The sequence below is a fragment of the Haliotis rufescens genome, unplaced genomic scaffold (assembly GCF_023055435.1).
Source record: "Haliotis rufescens isolate VD_foot unplaced genomic scaffold, xgHalRufe1.0.p SCAF_8, whole genome shotgun sequence".
NCBI lineage: Eukaryota > Metazoa > Mollusca > Gastropoda > Lepetellida > Haliotidae > Haliotis > Haliotis rufescens.
Genome location: NW_025964372.1, coordinates 3,087,611 through 3,104,720, shown reverse-complemented (window position 1 = coordinate 3,104,720; position 17,110 = coordinate 3,087,611). Strand labels below are relative to the sequence as shown.

The 17,110-nt window shown below is 44.1% G+C and overlaps 1 protein-coding gene across 1 annotated transcript; it reads right to left on the bottom strand.

The window, feature by feature from the left end:
* Nucleotides 1-762: 762 nt before the first annotated feature.
* LOC124144657 lies at nt 763-16,773 on the bottom strand. The gene is made up of 12 exons (XM_046514191.2): nt 16,627-16,773; nt 15,879-16,000; nt 13,668-13,724; nt 12,198-12,348; nt 10,450-10,538; nt 9,505-9,570; nt 7,644-7,785; nt 5,176-5,327; nt 4,419-4,608; nt 3,563-3,814; nt 2,089-2,142; nt 763-846 (listed from the first exon to the last, which is right to left on the bottom strand). Exons 1-12 carry the CDS (start codon nt 16,658-16,660, stop codon nt 833-835), a joined length of 1,323 nt encoding a protein of 440 aa, XP_046370147.2. The 5' UTR covers nt 16,661-16,773; the 3' UTR covers nt 763-832.
* Nucleotides 16,774-17,110: the final 337 nt, after the last annotated feature.

Below are 17,110 nucleotides of genomic sequence, written 5' to 3'. Positions count from 1 at the left end.
AATGTGTTATTAAAAAACTATCTTTGATCAGTTTAGCCAGACTTGGACAGTATTTTACCGAATATTTAAACATAAAATCCAGTTAGAAAATTATCTGCTGTCGCTACCCTTAAGACTCAGTATCCGATTACTAAAATAAGATCCACAAACCATAGATTACCAATAGAAAAGGGACGATGGGAAAATATACCACGAGAAGACAGAATTTGTAGTCACTGTAATAAACATGACTTAGCTGACGAATATCACTATCTACTAATATGTCCTTTTCTGCATAACTTGCGTAAGCAATATATTCAAAAGAAGTACTTTACAAGACCTAGTACGATAACACTTGATATGCTACTAAATACTGAAAGTTTATTAGAACAAAGAAAACTAGCACAGTTTGTAAAAGAAATCCTCAAGATGTTTAATTAAATTTATGAGTCTGTTGCAGTTAAATGTATAGTTGACGCACGTCTGTCTCATGCCTCGTGTCACCATAAATCACCATTTGTACCTTCAATATGTCATAGCTATGACCTTGAAGCGAAATAAACGTTTGTTGTTGTTGTTGTTGTTGACCAGTGTGCACGAGATTCCATACCTTGAAATGTTGTGACAAGCAGCGTTTAACCCAACTCACTCACTCACTTTGTGTCGCTCAATTTGATATGGCTGGAGTATTGCTCATCGCCTTAGAACCTTTGACATATACAACTAAAGATTGGTTATGACACCTTTGTGTAACTATAGTAACGGGATACTAAATACTCAAAATCAACAAAAGAAACGTTTATTTTCTTTCGACACGATGGCACGTGTGATACAGTGTTTGATGTACATTGTCTCATCCCTGCACAACTGAAACAGAAAGTCGTGAATCTTATTACGGCGTTCAACTGGTTACCTTTCAAACATTTGAGAATCACACAAACAAGTCACTCGGTTGTTTGTAATTTTCGAAAAAGACCTTTCCAGTATTGAATTCAAGAAAACACGAATAATTTAGTAGCTTTCATGCAGAAATATAGTGCTGGAATATTGGTAAATACAGCCCTTAACAATTTATTACATTTAAATAATAAAGAGTATATCACATACGCTATATGCCAATGGATCAATGCGCGTTATATTCCATACCCTATTCGATGCCGTTATTTTTTCAAGTGAATGGATCGATGTGCACTAAGCGACACCGTTATTAAAGAAATAAAGTTTGCCCTACCCCCATGTGTAGTTTGATAAAATATAGTTTTGCCCTGAACTAAAAAAGTTAAGGCACGAGGCCGCTTGCGTCCGAGAGCTTTGACGTTATAATAGTTAAGGACAAAACAATACTGGGGGGGGGGGGACCTCACTCAGACACATAAAACTGACACCGAGCTGGCTAATCCTTGTCTCATCCCCTGAAAGACGCGCGCCAGGCAGGGTAACAACAAGTACGGTCTTTTAACTTCTTTTGGTATGACACAACTAAGGGTTGGCACCACCAACTTTTCACTCTCCGGGCGTTCTAGCCACTACACCACGGAGGCGGTCTCCATAGAGACGCTCTATCACAGGACCTATCCACTACACCACGGGGGCGGCCTCCGTACCGACGCTCTATCCACTGGACCACGGAGGCGGTCTCCGTACAGACGCTCTATCCACTACACCACGGAGGCGGTCTCCGTACAGACGCTCTATCCACTACACCACGGAGGCGGTCTCCGTACAGACGCTCTATCCACTACACCACGGAGGCGGTCTCCGTACAGCCGCTCTATCCACTACACCACGGAGGCGGTCTCCGTACAGACGCTCTATCCACTACACCACGGATGCGGTCTCTGTACAGACGCTCTATCCACTACACCACGGAGGCGGTCTCCGTACAGCCGCTCTATCGAATACACCACGGAGGCGGTCTCCGTACAGACGCTCTATCCACTACACCACGGATGCGGTCTCTGTACAGACGCTCTATCCACTGGACAACGGAGGCGGCCTCCGTACAGACGCTCTATCCACTGGACCAGGGAGGCGGTCTCCGTACAGACGCTCTATCCACTGGACCACCAAAGCGATCTCCGTATTAAAGAATCTTTAAACAATACAAACCTGGTGTAGCTGTCTGTATATTGTTGGTAGAGGCCGCTGAGGAAGCTCCGTCTCCTAAAATAGAAGGGTGATACGTGTGCATTATACAGTAGTGAGTGCGTCGGGTTTAAATTGCGCTTGGATCCGTGTTTCAGTTATACCACGAACTGTCAGCTTTATGTGTAGGAAGAAAGGAATGCGTGAATGTATAGGGAACTGACGCAGGTCTTAAACGTTTGCCCCAAGATCTGGTGTGGTCCTTTCTGTTATGCAAAAGCCATAAATGAAGCAAGTCTAGATTTTCCTGAGGTTCAGAGTCTCCCTTATCTCTTGGGCTCCTTTTCAGTTTCAAAGGAGTTATTTCTGTCTATCAAAATTATATATTTTAAGACTTAGCGTTAGTCTAGTGTGGTCCTGACAACGGTCATACTTGGGTCAATAGGGTCAGGGGTCGAATTAGGTTGACGTCCGCTTTGAACAGCATTTCGACCCGTGAAGATCCGGGGTAGAATAGGTCTTTAGCAACCCATGCTTGCCGTAAAAGAAGACTGTGCTTGTCGTAAGAGGCGACTACGGGATCGGGTGGTCGGGCTCGCTGACTTGGTTGATGCATGTCATCGTATCTCAATTGCGAGGACCGATGCTCATGATGTCAATCACTGGATTGTCTTGTCCAGACTCGATTATTTACAGACCGCCGTCATATAGCTGGAATATTGCTGGGTGCGGCGTTAAACAAGAGTAAATATGATACAATACTTGAGAAAACACTGGAACATAATTATGGTACAGGTCAAAATTTATTTTACATTTTAATGAAACTAAACACATGGTGCGGCGTTCCAAAGGTGGAAATATACTTGTGTGTAGTTTCATCCTTTGAAGACCGCCTCCGTGGTCTTGTGGTAGAGCGTCCGCCCTGAGAGCGGAAGGTCCAGGGTTCGATCCCGGGCCGCGTCATACAAAAAGACGTTAAACGATTGTACTTGTTGTTACCCTGTCTGGCGCTCGGCATTAAGGGGCTAAAACAAGGACTGGTCGACTCGGAGTCAGTATACTGTGTCTGAGTGGGGTATTCATGTTAAACTGCGGCATGGTATCTCAGTGAGCTAGCACTATAAATCGGCATCAGTCCGGACTAGTACAAGCAGCCACACACACACATACACGTGCATGCACGTCGCTATATAAGTGCAAGAATCTTGGACGCGACGTTAAACCCAATTTCACCTCACCTCATCCTTTGAAGCGAAAACATGTTCTTTGGGAGGGGGGTGGGGGGAGGGTTGGCAGAGAAACAGATAGTGATATTCATCTCTAATTGTGCAACGGCTGACATAGGTGAAGGTGATTAACCCGAGGAGTATAGGTATATAAATCTGGCGCCAGAACCCCCATTACCTATACTACTCGAGGTCCTACCCCGGTCTGTATCTGGCCGAATACCAACAAACAGTACATTAAACCTAACTAACTCACTAACTTCAATACGTACCACACAGTCCACAGAAGCTCCTGCACACTGTGTGAGCCAGAGGGTTGGAGCAGATGCCGTTCAATGTGTCACAGCTCATTCCTTGCAGCGTGTCAACACACGACTCGGTTGTTCCTTGTGCCATGGCTGCCGTCGTCATGGCGACAGTGACGGGTTGAGTGACCGCCGCCTCTGTCATCTGTGTTGCCGATGGATTTGCAGTCTGGACATCCCCATTGATGACTTGGTTCATGAGATCCCGAAGAACTGTCTCTGTGTGGAGAAAGATTATAATATATACACCATTGCAATCAACCGCTGTTTGATGAAAGATTTGCAAAAGACTCATGTAAATCAGTTTGTTTGTTTGTTTGTTTATTGTTTAACCCCGCACTCAGCAATGTTCCAGCTATATGGCGGCGGTCTGTAAATAATCGAGTCTGGACCAGACAATCCAGTGACTGACAGAGCTCGATCTGGTATAGTATGATACATTTTTACAACATAATGGCAATTATCAAACCTCACCAAAGCACGTGAGTGCGAGTGTGAGAATGTGTTTTGGAGTGTATGACTGTGTGTGTGCGTCTGTGTGTGCGTGTGTGTGCGCGCGTCTGTGTGTGTGTGACTGTGCGTCTGTGTGTGTGACTGTGCGTCTCTGTGTGTGACTGTGCGTCTCTGTGTGTGTGCGTCTGTGTGACTGTGCGTGTGTGTGTGACTGTGCGTGTGCGTGTGTGCGTCTGTGTGTGTGACTTTTCGTCTGTGTGTGTGTGCGTGTGTGTGTGTGCGGGTGTGCGTCTGTGTGTGTGACTGTGCGTCTGTGCGTGTGCGATTAAAGTTATATCTATTCTAGAAGTTCCCATAACGGCATACTCACCGCATATATTACACGTGTTCGGACAGGTGAACTTGGCCAGTTGGTTATTGCAAATGTCTTTCGTTACTTTGAATATTTCACATTCGTTGTTGATGAGATGGTCTTCACATAAAGCTTTGCCATGAAATTGTGACTCCAAGAGATCACACAGACCACATGTCTGGGGGCACACTTGGACACCCAGGTCATTCTGGAAGGGAAAAACAGACAAACAATACATTCAGTAACAGACTTACGACCCACAATACATTAATATAACATTATAGTGAGTGAGTGAGTTGGGTTTAACGACGCTTTTAACAGTATTACAGTTATATCACGGCGTGGCTTAATGTGGGAGGAAAGCCCGAAGTGATGCAGGTCTCAGACGTTTACCACTTCGGTGAAACCCACGAGCACGGGTATGGTGCAGACAAACCTAGAAACATAATCGGGGCGAACCGGGATTCGAACCCAAAGTCATAGGTTTCTAGCGTGCCCACGGGACGCAACTCTACACAGCTTATCGTATTATAGCACTATAAATCACGCATGCTGGAGTTAATTATATAAAAAATTCAGTCATGGATAATGAAGGACTAATTACTAGTTTCGAGATGTAGATTCAGTGTAATCTGGCTTCTTGTTCTCTATACTGTGGAAGGCTTCTATACTTATATATTCCCAATATCTCTTATTGCTGGGCTATCTTGGTTTGCTGAGGGTATATTCTACCCTCGGGTCAACACGGAGCGTGGTGAGATATCCTGAAAATTACCTTGCAAACATTCGGCGCCGTGGCGCAACCGTTGTCCATGATTTGATCAACACATTGTCCGTAGAGAAGAGGGTTTGGTGCTGGAGATGACCCTGGCATGGGAGACCCTGACTGTCCAGTGCTTCCTGCTGCCAGCGTTGTCCCCATGTTATCTAGTAGACACGATAGAAGCACACACATACTTTCAATAGGAGCAAGTGACTCAGTGGAGTTTGGTTCTACAGGTTTTCACTGATATCACGGCGTGTCAGCATGATGTGGACAGGAAGTCCGAAGTGATGATAGTCTCAGACGGTTACCATTTTGTGAAGCACGCGAGCACGGATGTAGTGCTAACAATAATAGAAACAGGTGAGGTGAGGTGAAATGGGGTTTAACGTCGCGTCCAAGATTATTGCACTTATATAGCGACGTGCATGCACGTGTGTGGGTGTGTGGCTGCGTGTACTAGACCGGACTGATGCCGATTTATAGCGCTAGCTCACTCAGATACCATGCCGCAGTTTAACATTAATACCCCACTCAGACACGGGATACTGACTCCGAGCCGACCAGTCCTTGTTTTAGCCCCTTAATGCCGAGCGCCAGACAGGGTAACAACACGTACCATCTTTTAACGTCTTTTGGTATGACGCGGCCAGGGATCGAACTCCGGACCTTCCGCTCTCCGGGCGGACGCTCTACCACTGGACCACGGAGGTGCTCTTATAGAAACAGAGTTAACCATGATTTCAACCCACGATCACAGGTTTCTGGTACGCTTGGGGACGCACCTCTGCACAGCGACATAGGGCACCTTAGACAGCAGGTCCACCGTGCTTCAACTCCCAGCCTGTAGGACATGAGTGGGCACGAGTGGACAGGTCGCTGTGTAGAGTAACGTCCCTTAACTGAGCCAGGATCCGCTGAACGTTGGTTCGAAAAGCACATTGGTCCTGATCAGTTTGAATGGAAGAATAATTTGTTTCCCAAAATGCTGGAAGAAAATCGTATTCGAGTCTGGGCAGGATTGAAACCCAGGTACTGGAGTTGATACTCGACAGGTACCCGCCACAGTTCTTGTGCATGTACCAGTCGTATTTTGGGGGGTAATGTTATGTGATTTCAGAGTTTCGGTTTCGAAAGCTACAAATTTCCGGACATCGAATTCTCAATAACACTCAAAGGAAATGGGACTGCGTCGTTAAATTGTGAAATTGAACCTGCATATGTGCAATGTTTTTCTCTGTGATGCTCTCTCTCTCTCTCTCTCTCTCTCTCTCTCTCTCTCTCTCTCTGTTTCTCTCCCTCTGTTTCTCTGTCTCCCTGTCTCTCTTTCTTTCTCTCTCTCTCTGATTCCCTGTCTGCCTCTCCCTTTCTCTCTCTCTCTGCCTCTCTGTTTCTCTCTCTCTCTGCCTCTCCCTTTCTCTCTCTCTCTCCCTCTCTCTCTGCCTCTCTCCATCTCCGTCCCTCTCCCTATGTTTCTCTGTCTCCCTTCCTCTCTCTCTGTCTGTCTGTCTCTCTTTCTTTCTCGCTCTCTCTCTGATTCGCCCTCTGCCTCTCCCTTTCTCTCTCTCTCTCTCTCTCTCTCTCTCTCTCTCTCTCTGTTTCTCTCCCTCTGTTTCTCTGTCTCCCTTCCTCTCTCTCTGTCTGTCTGTCTCTCTTTCTTTCTCGCTCTCTCTCTGATTCTCTCTCTGCCTCTCCCTTTCTCTCTCTCCCTCTCTCTGTTCTCTGCCTCACTCCCTCTCCATCCCCCTCCCTCTGTTTCTCTGTCTCTCTTCTCCTCTCTCTGTCTCTGTCTGTCTCTCTCTCTCTCGCTCTCTGCGTCGTTAAATTGTGAAATTGAACCTGCATATGTGCAAAGTTCTTCTCTGTCATGCTCTCTCTCTCTGTGTTTCTCTGCCTCTCTCCCTCTCCGTCCTTCTCCCTCTGTTTCTCTGTCTCCCTCTCTCTCTTTCTCTCTCTCTCTGATTCCCTGTCTGCCTCTCCCTTTCTCTCTCTCTGCCTCTCCCTTTCTCTCTCTCTCTCCCTCTCTCTGCTTCTCTGCCTCTCTCCATCTCCGTCCCTCTCCCTCTGTTTCTCTGTCTCCCTTCCTCTCTCTCTGTCTGTCTGTCTCTCTTTCTTTCTCGCTCTCTCTCTGATTCGCCCTCTGCCTCTCCCTTTCTCTCTCTCTCTCTCTCTGTTTCTCTCCCTCTGTTTCTCTGTCTCCCTTCCTCTCTCTCTCTCTGTCTGTCTGTCTCTCTTTCTTTCTCGCTCTCTCTCTGATTCTCTCTCTGACTCCCTTTCTCTGTCTCTCTTCTCCTCTCTCTGTCTCTGTCTGTCTGTCTCTCTCTCTCTCTCTCTCTCTCTCGCAATCAGATTCCTTTCCCCTTCCAACGCATTGCAACCATGCAGATTGCAGCACATCTTGCATTCATTTCCCTTTCCCCTTACAATGAAGGATATTGATGTATAGTATAATAAACACATGTAGACTACGGAATACTCACCAGTGGAAGTGTTAAAGAAAGGAGCCACGCCACAGTTGCTGTCCAAACAACAGTATGTACACTTGTGATGTCCTTGAACCAAGGAAAGGTCACCCTCGCTGCATACCGCAGTGTTTTCATCATAGGAAGTGGCCAAGCATCTCTGAAGAAGTGGGATAAAGTAGTTTGTTGTCATAGATATTTTACCCGTGTCTAACACTGGAAGAACAGAACAGCTTAACACAATCGACTTTGTTGTAAATTAAGACATTATTGTCTATGATATATGAGTGGCGTACAAGTATCTACACTTCCTGTATAAAATAAATTAATTATATAGGCGCGTGTAAATGTATTTATCATATAATGGGTAGGTCTCTCGGCAGGATAACACCAAAGAACAAAAACGACAAGGGCTTGGTTCATATGCGGATAGAGATGCGAATAGGGACTACTTTCAGTGTTTGTAAACAAACATGGCGTCGCCCTTGTCATTCGGCCATCGAGTCAGAATTAACCATCGGGAATCTGGAGAAACTACTGGGATAATTTCTATCATTATCAAAAGAAGATAGTCTAATATACTGAAAATCGGCGTCTAACAGTGACGTAGCTAAAGCATTTTACAAAGTTTGGCAACTTTCAATTGGAGATACAAATTGCAAAACAGTGTTGCGAGGGCACAAGGCAGGCGGGATCAGTTTCCATATCTGGACTTGTAGAGCTCTGCGGGTTGGACCCCGCCGTGATATTGCTGGAATATTGCTAAAAGTGGCGTAAAACCATACTCACTCACTCACTCTGCGGGTTGGAACCTTTTCCACAAATTAAGACAAATGGATTTGGCCGAAATATGTTCGAATTGTAACCTTGTTTCATTTTGTCGGCAAGGCTCGCTAAATTCAATGTTTATTCCTAATACATGATATTTACCATTCCCCAACACACTCGCGTGATAGCCTCTATGTATATTTCCAAATGGACTTCAACACCTTTTGTGTTTGTGGATGTATGCACGTACAATTCGGTGTGCATACACACGTAGCGGATTTACCCAAAGTGTGGACACTATTTTGAACGTTTGTACCTTAATAAACATTCTTATAAATATATATGTCAACAATAATAAGTTCAAAGACTGCTTATTTTATCATAACACACGAAAAACTGAAGCAACAGTACGAAATCCATGACATCGTCCAGTGTAATATTGCAGCACAAGCCCCGCCCACTTAATTACCACAAATCAGAGAAGTATGCCATTTGTGGGCGTTGCCTGTTGGTTACGATTGATACGGATGTACAGCTGCTTATATCAACTCATTAAACAGCATCTGCAACCCAGGTCTCCCGAGAAAGAAGTACTCAGCTTGAAGATTGATCGACCGGTAAAGCCTATGTTCCAGACAATATTATGATAATGACAAATTATTTTTTATTACAAAAACTGTTTATATCTTACTTTTGATCATATGCAAAATTACCCGTTCTAGATAACAGAGTCCAGTCAACTACAGTTATAATGAACTCAAAGCGACCACTAATTTTAGTTCGCTATAAACGTACTTCGTTATAAGCATATACACAGCATTTATACAGCTAATGCAAAAGGATTATAAACATTTCGTTATATCCGTCAATTTGTTATAGGCGTGTTCGTTATAAACGTAGTTTACTGTTTTTTCATTGCTTTTAAAAGGGACATCCTGAGGCAATGTGACAGACCAGGCACGTTAATGCTTTTAATTATCAATCCACACGGTGACTTTGAGAAAGTGGAAACAATGTACCAATGCCAGACAACGCTTTTTACAAAGTTTTGACGATGATTAAACTGTGGAGACTCCCTTTAAGATACCATTGCTTATGTTGTTCTACTTACCCGCAGATCTATGTCTCTTGTGCAATGACCTCTCAGCTCCCCATGTTCGGCTTCAAGTTGACAAAACTGTCCAAAAGATAGAAATAGTGAACATAATGAACGCCGTCAATGGACATACACCTTTCTAACAATTTGATTCACGGTATTATGTTCTCTGTAGGCGTACGAACGTAGCGTACGCAACACGGGATCCCCGGAATAACGGTGTCCTGATTTCTGTTGTCTCTGATAATGATAACTGACAATGTTATTTCGAGTTTCTGTGGATGTTTCTGAGGATTTATGATGAAAAATGACTTTCCTAACCATTACGATTGCAGTTGATTGATAGCAGATACAGTTAATGGTTGAATGATATCTTGATATCCTTCAGCGTTAAGAAACAAGTTACGATTCGTTGGGGGATATCTGTTTTGAGTGAGGAATGGTCTCGATCTTTTGGCATTCATTCATGAGAGACACTCTGACATTCTGTGCTTTAAGTGAGTGAGTTTGATTCACTGTCCCGAGTTACTTCACGGACTTATCAGCTTGATGTGGGAAGAAAGCTCCAAGTGAAGTACAAGTCTAGTCTCAGACGATTTCTATTTTGGTGAACGCACCGAGCACGGTAGGGTGCTGACAAACCAAGAAACATGATCATTGCGAATCTGACATTCGCACCCCCGATAATAGCCCGGTTTCGAGAATTTGCAAAAGAAATGTCATTCCGAAAAAATGCATTGAAGTCAGTCTATTCTTCTGTTAAAACGTTAAAATTTGTTTCGTGACGTTACGAACAATGAATGGTGTCATATTATTCTCAATACCTAGTGGTATTGCATCAATTTGCTTTATCTGAATAATCAGCTTTGAGATTCGCTAAGAACACATGTGCTATTATCGGGAAATTATATTAAACTCGATCGGTCAACCGCTAAGACTAATATTAACGGTTTTACGCACCTCGCCGGAACTGCACATATGAGCGTTAACTAAACATGTGTCGATGTTGTCAGGGCGACAGTGACCGGGGCAACTCATCAGGGCAGTCGCTGAAACATAACGCACTTTATTGATATAAAGTTTTAAGAAGCTTTATTAGCGATCCATACACATTATTTAGTAGATAATCCAATTCGATTAAATCCACTTTGAACAGTTCTTCCGCTGTATCACGGCGTGCGATCTTGATGTGGAAGGAAAGCCCCCAGTGATGCAAGTCTTAGGCGTTAACAACTTTAGCGAAACCCACGAGCATGGGTATGGTGCTGACAAGCCAAGAAACTGGGATTAAAACCAAGGAGTCTCTAATACGTCTACTGGACGCAACTCTGTATAACAAATTGTCGCTCTGGGCTACCAATGCTTCCTAAAGTTCCTATGAAGCCTTGTACACAGCTCTAATGAAGCAGAATTGACTGATGCGGGATCTATTGGGGAATATATGTAGAATATGTAATTAACTTAATGAAATTGTCCAACACATTGTCAGTGGATGCCCAGCTTTGGCACAAACAAGTATCTTAAGCGACATGATTGAGTGGCGCAATCATTTTATTACCGTCTTCGCCATGCTTGTGGTTTTGCCACAGAGGTCATCCATGGTACGACCCGGAATATGTAGAGGGCGTCATGGAAAATGATAAATACAAAATTCTTTGGAATAGGCCCGTATACAGCCTCAGACCTATCCAGGCTATCAAACCTGATCTTGTCCTATTTGATAAATCCAATGAAATCATTTATAGTATTGAATTTTCTGTCCCTTTTGACACTAATGTGATTGACAAAATTGAATAAAAACATGACAAATATGCGGACCTCGCTTTCGAAAAGTCACGCTTGCATCCCAAGGACCATTTTTTCCGACTCCCCATTGTTCTCGGTGCCTTAGGTTTGGTACCTCCCAATCTGTTGACTGACATAGGGAGAGTACCCGGGTTTGCTACCAAGAATACAGCCCTTCTGACAATCTGGGTAATTCAGAGCGCTGCAGTGTTGGGGAGTCTTCACATTCTCCGAAAAGTTCTGGGTTGGTTTGACAAGGCAGCGCTTCCTGGGAGAAGTCCCATTCGCTGTCTGGGCTGCGTGTAGAGGGGGCAAGGGCCCTGAGCTGATGATGAGCCTAACCAGCCTGACTGTGCCAGGATCACCCAAATCCTCTTCTCTGTATATCTTATTTTTATCTGAACGCTTTTTGTTGTTATTTTTTCCGTTATTGAATCTATAAAAAAATCAATATGTCACCGTACAAACAACAAAACCATTCGTCACCACTCGCCCCTTTCCGTAACCTGCAAGAAGACTCGTCCCCCTATCGATGAATGTTATGTGCGAAAATACGTCAAACCAATCAGAATGCGCGTATGATTTCAAGCTCTTCGTCAAAGAATCGCTCAGAAACAATTTTTGATTTAAAATATGTGTTAAATCTAAAAATATACCCAAGACACAGTTAAATGTGGTCAATCATACTGTATAATCCCGCATGTCCCGATGTGCTTTAAATTGCATCTGAAATATATATGATATATGGGGAAATATATGTGAACCATTACGCAACGAGTTGACAATTGTTTTAGGTATGCCCGTTTGCGCTAAGACGGAACCCGGTCGCACAAATGGCCACGAGAGGGGCACGAGTCGCTATTCGACTTGTCCCGGAATAACACGAGTTGGTCACGAATGCAACAAAACAAGCCGTATCTCACCTGGCGTTGACGCAAGCGGAACTCCCTGTAGCGCCGCCACTTGATCCGACACGCATGCGTCGTCATGACAACAAATCTCACATCCGTGATCGGTTCGTGATCCCCCAATCCCACAGTGAACCCTCGCCTTATCAATGTCGTGTTGACATTCCTAATGGAAGTGAAAGATTTGATCAGAATGAGCTAACGATATAACCATATATAAGTTATAAGGAAGACGTTTTTGTTCATGTCGAGCTGTGATTAGATGTGACAGGGTACGTTCAAATATGGAGAACTAAATTTATAAATAATTTTCAGCAGATTTGGCATAGTGAAGATCTGTCAAGTCCTAAACTGTGATAACATGCATTTCATCATCGCCAGATCCAAATATTATTAAAAAAAATAGGCAATTACTTGTTTTGCACATCAAGTATGATATACTATTTTAAATATTTTACACCTGTTTGCACACGACCCTCTGTTCACAAAGGTCCCTGTTCTAAACGTACTGCAATGAATTGATTGAACTAAAGTCAAATGTTCCTTCGTCCCGTTTCATAATCGCATTGATGGACGGATGCGTCGAGACCCCGGTCGCCACTCGTAATAATAATACAAAAAACATCACTCCGATTGCAATCGTCCATTTTAACTAGTGATATTCAAGATCATATGCATACTACTGTAAATCACGTGTAAATGCATCTTCCCGAGGCAGGAGAGTTAACTGGCTATAAAAGTCCAGGGCGCCGTTCCACAAAGCCATCTTACCGCTAAGTTGATCGTAACTCCCATACTTAAACACTGGCTTGCGATAGTCTTAGCGCTAAGATCGCTTCGTGGAACGGTGCCCAGGGCTTTTAAAGACAGTTAACTCTCTTGCCTCGGGAAGATGGTGGAAATGTATCCGTATTCGTGTGTGTTGCGTTTGGCGTCCGCCACAGTGACTGGCAAAATTGCAGAAGCTTCTAATCCAGCAAAAAGGCTTGTCGTATGTGCATTTACGAACAAATAGTTGTGCCACTTTAAACACGCGAATCTGTGTTCGAACCTGTTTACAAAAATGTGGTAGAGGTGGCAGTTACATGAAGATGTGAGGTGAGGTGAAATTGGGATCAACGTCGCGTCCAAGGTTATTGCACTTATATAGCGACGTGCATGGTGTGTGTGTGTGCGTGCGTGCGTGCGTGCGTGCGTGCGTGCGTGCGTGCGTGCGTGCGTGTGTGTGTGTGTACCTGCTTGTACTAGATCGGACTAATGCTGATTTTATAGTGTGTGCCCACGGAGATACCATGCCGCATTTTACATGAATACCCCATTCAGTATACTGACTCCGAGTCGACTACTCCTTGTCTTAGCACCTTAATGCCGAGCGCCAGGCCGAGTACCAACAGGTGCCATCGTTTCGTATGACGCGGCGGATGCTCTACCACTAGACCACGGAGGCGGCCTACGTGAACCGCGTGAAAATAGTAAACATCTTACGTGTTCCTTCGCGCATCTGACGACGGTTTCATGGCGCCCATACAATACCTCGCACACCTGCAAAGAAATCAACACAGTTGTCATACAATTGGAGATAAAATATTTATTTCTTATACTCGAGTAAAAAGAACATTCTTGTCGGAACTACTTTCCGTCTTTAAAACGATCAAACAAAATGTTTATCTCATCGTTTGACCTGACACAATTGATATCGACAGGAGTGGCGAAGTCACGATTGAAAAGGTCAACTGTTCAGGTGACGAGGTCAAGTGGGTTCAATCACACAATCACGATTTTTACCGCCATCCTTGATAGGACCATTACCGATTAAAAATTGTCAAAAGTCTGATCAAGATCCTTTGATTCGTGGCGGGAAATTCACATATTTGTCAAAACATGTATTTAATCACGACAACATTCAGAAATTGTTCAGTAAGCGTCCCGATTCAGCCGTGTCCAGCCGAATTCGACCCGATTCTCCCGTTCTCAATCCGAATCTGATCCGATTTGTATCTCCCGCATGGTCAAAAACGACCGAATCTGTCCCTACAGAGATCAGACAGTGACCGGACAGTGAACCGACAAAGACGGTTCGCATTCGGCAAGATCTTGAAGCAATCTGGACTCAATCGACAAGAAACAGCAATGCACAATTTCTCCAAATCATGCCCGTTCATCACGAAAGCGTTCCGATCCACAGTTCACCGTCCAGACAACACAGGACATTGTAACGATTTTAATCCAATACAGCAGAATCTGTCACGACATAGTCACGATTGTAATCCGACTAGACAATATCGACTTTCCCGAATGTTACGGGACGCACCTACTTGTCGGGAGTGCTTGACCGACCTCTATGGACCTTTCCCGATCATGAGGACTCTGTTACGAACGTATACGACTGCGTTCAGACAATGACAATGACAATGACATTCAAGGTCATTGAGGATAGTAATCCGACTTCTTCACTTTTCGTATCGTAGCGCTGTCTGATCTCAAACGGGAGCCATAATCGGCACTGTGTGAACGCAGCCTTACTTAGAATTTTATATCCATATTTGTCGATGTAATTGATACATTGTAGATACAGCTAATGCTTGAATGTTAACTTGATATTCGTTAATTATTAAATTGTCACAGAACAACTGACAAGTTCCAATTCTAAGGAATTATCTGTTTTTAGTGAAGAATGGTCTCGATCTTTTTGGCATTCATTCACCGATATCTGTCATTCTGTTTTCAAGTGAGTGAATTAGTGAGTGAGTGAGTTCGAATTAAACAATATACCAGTATTCGACATAAACAGTATTCCCGTATTCCAAATAAATATTCAATCTCATTAAAATCAGATCTTAGTTCTCGCTACCGCTAAACAAAGATCTGAGCACATCCCATTACGGGTCTTGCAATGGCGATGTGCGTGACGCCTTGTTGCGCCATTCCAACGGCTCTCTCGATCTGTATAACGGTAAAACCCTGACATAGACTCCTCACAGCTTAGTTCTCCATATATCCGGGTGCGTAACGAAGATGTCAAGCCCTATGTAGCGGCCATAAAATTTCCGAGTCCCGTGATGGGATTCGAACCACGGACCTTCTGATCAGAGGTCGGACGCCTTGTCCACATGACCAAAGAGGTTAACCCTGTCAGCAAGCTGACAAGGTAAGGATGTCATCTGTGGGATGACTCCACGCCCTGCTACATACACCCCCGTCAACAGAAGGCACGTCCTGGGCCGCATAGTAGGGTACTGAGGCTTATTTTGCTCAAATTTAATATGAACGTGCTCAGCCCCACGTTGGGCGCCAATGTAGCGGCCATAAAATTTCCGAGTCCCGTGATGGGATTCGAACCACGGACCTTCTGATCCGAGGTCGGACACCTTGTCCACATGACCAAAGAGGTTAACCCCGTCAGCAAGCTGACAAGGTAAGGATGTCATCTGTGGGATGACTCCACGCCCTGCTACACCTAGGTAGAGCTTGGACTATAAACAACGGAGGGTTGTCACTCTTTTTGGGGAGGGCTTCAATTAACATGTACTCACAATCACACATGCATCAGAAATAAACGTGCACAATATTCCGGCACATAACAACTGCCACTCTGCCTGTTTTGAACTGCAGAACTTAGCAAGGATAAAACATATGGAATATATCGGGCGGATAACTTGATTTAATGGTCGCCATCGCCGACTACTATATACTCACCTCGTCAGGATGGCAAACATGAGGTTTATTAAGACAGTCTGGAAAGTGATCCTTGTGTTCACAGTGATAGCATGAGACCTCGTGACCTGGGGGGCCCGGGCATACAATGCCCTGGATTAGACCTGAACAATAATAACATGTATTATAAGGATGTCCACCTTGGGAACGGGGAGTGGGAGGGAGGGGGAGGGGGAGGGGGAGGGAGGGGGAGGGGGGGGGGATTGGGGGGGAGATGTAGGCTAACGAGAAGGGAGGATGAGGACAGCGTTGGGATTGTTTTGGTTCTGGTTTGTTTGTTGTTTAACGCTGCACTTAGCAATATTCAGTAATTATTTCATCAGAAAACTTTGATGTTTATATCTATATAAAGTCCAACGGCTAAGAGAAACTTAAATCGACTACCTACTTGACATGCGTAGTTCATGCAATCAACCATTGTCTGTATTATGGGCCTATGGCCTTCTTACTGAATAAACTGTCTGTCTGTCTGTCTGTCTGTCTTAGCAATATTCCAGCTATATGACGGCGGTCTGTAAATAATCGAGTCTGGACCAGACAGTCCAGTGATTAATATCATGAGCATCAATCCACGCAATTGGGATCGATAACATGCATAAGTATATAACCGAAATAATGAGCAAAGTTGCAATGCAAAAACTCACTCACGCACCCAACAATTCAGTGAAGATATTACGATAATCACTTACATGATTTCAAAATAGGTAAGATATTTTTGAAACTTACTCACCAACAATCACGAATACAGCTAGTGGGAAAACCATGTTTTTTAAAGTGCGATTCCTGAAAAAAACCGCAGGCTAAGGAGTGTTCTAGTTCGTATTTATACAAGAAGCCTTCAGTCCGTGAGAAGTTCTCCACATGGATCAAAGCCGTGACCTTTACGGTTAGTCGAGTCCATAATCTATATCTCCAGAGCTTGCATTTCGGTAAACCTACACTTACACCTGGATCCATTCCTGTAGTTCTCGCGAGTTCAAATCACCCGCCCGTGATAATCATTTAATTTGCTACGCTACTCAGACTGACGGTAACACACCAGCTGTTGGGTTGCCGACATCAACAACTTGACGACTAGTTCTGTTCATAACGATAGATTTTGCGAGAAATTAAACATTGAAAAGTGATTGACACGCAAAGGAAAAGCCACAAAAATCTGTTTGATGGAAAGGATGTCTTCATGTCCATTAAAACTAGCGGTGACTCTGGTTTCT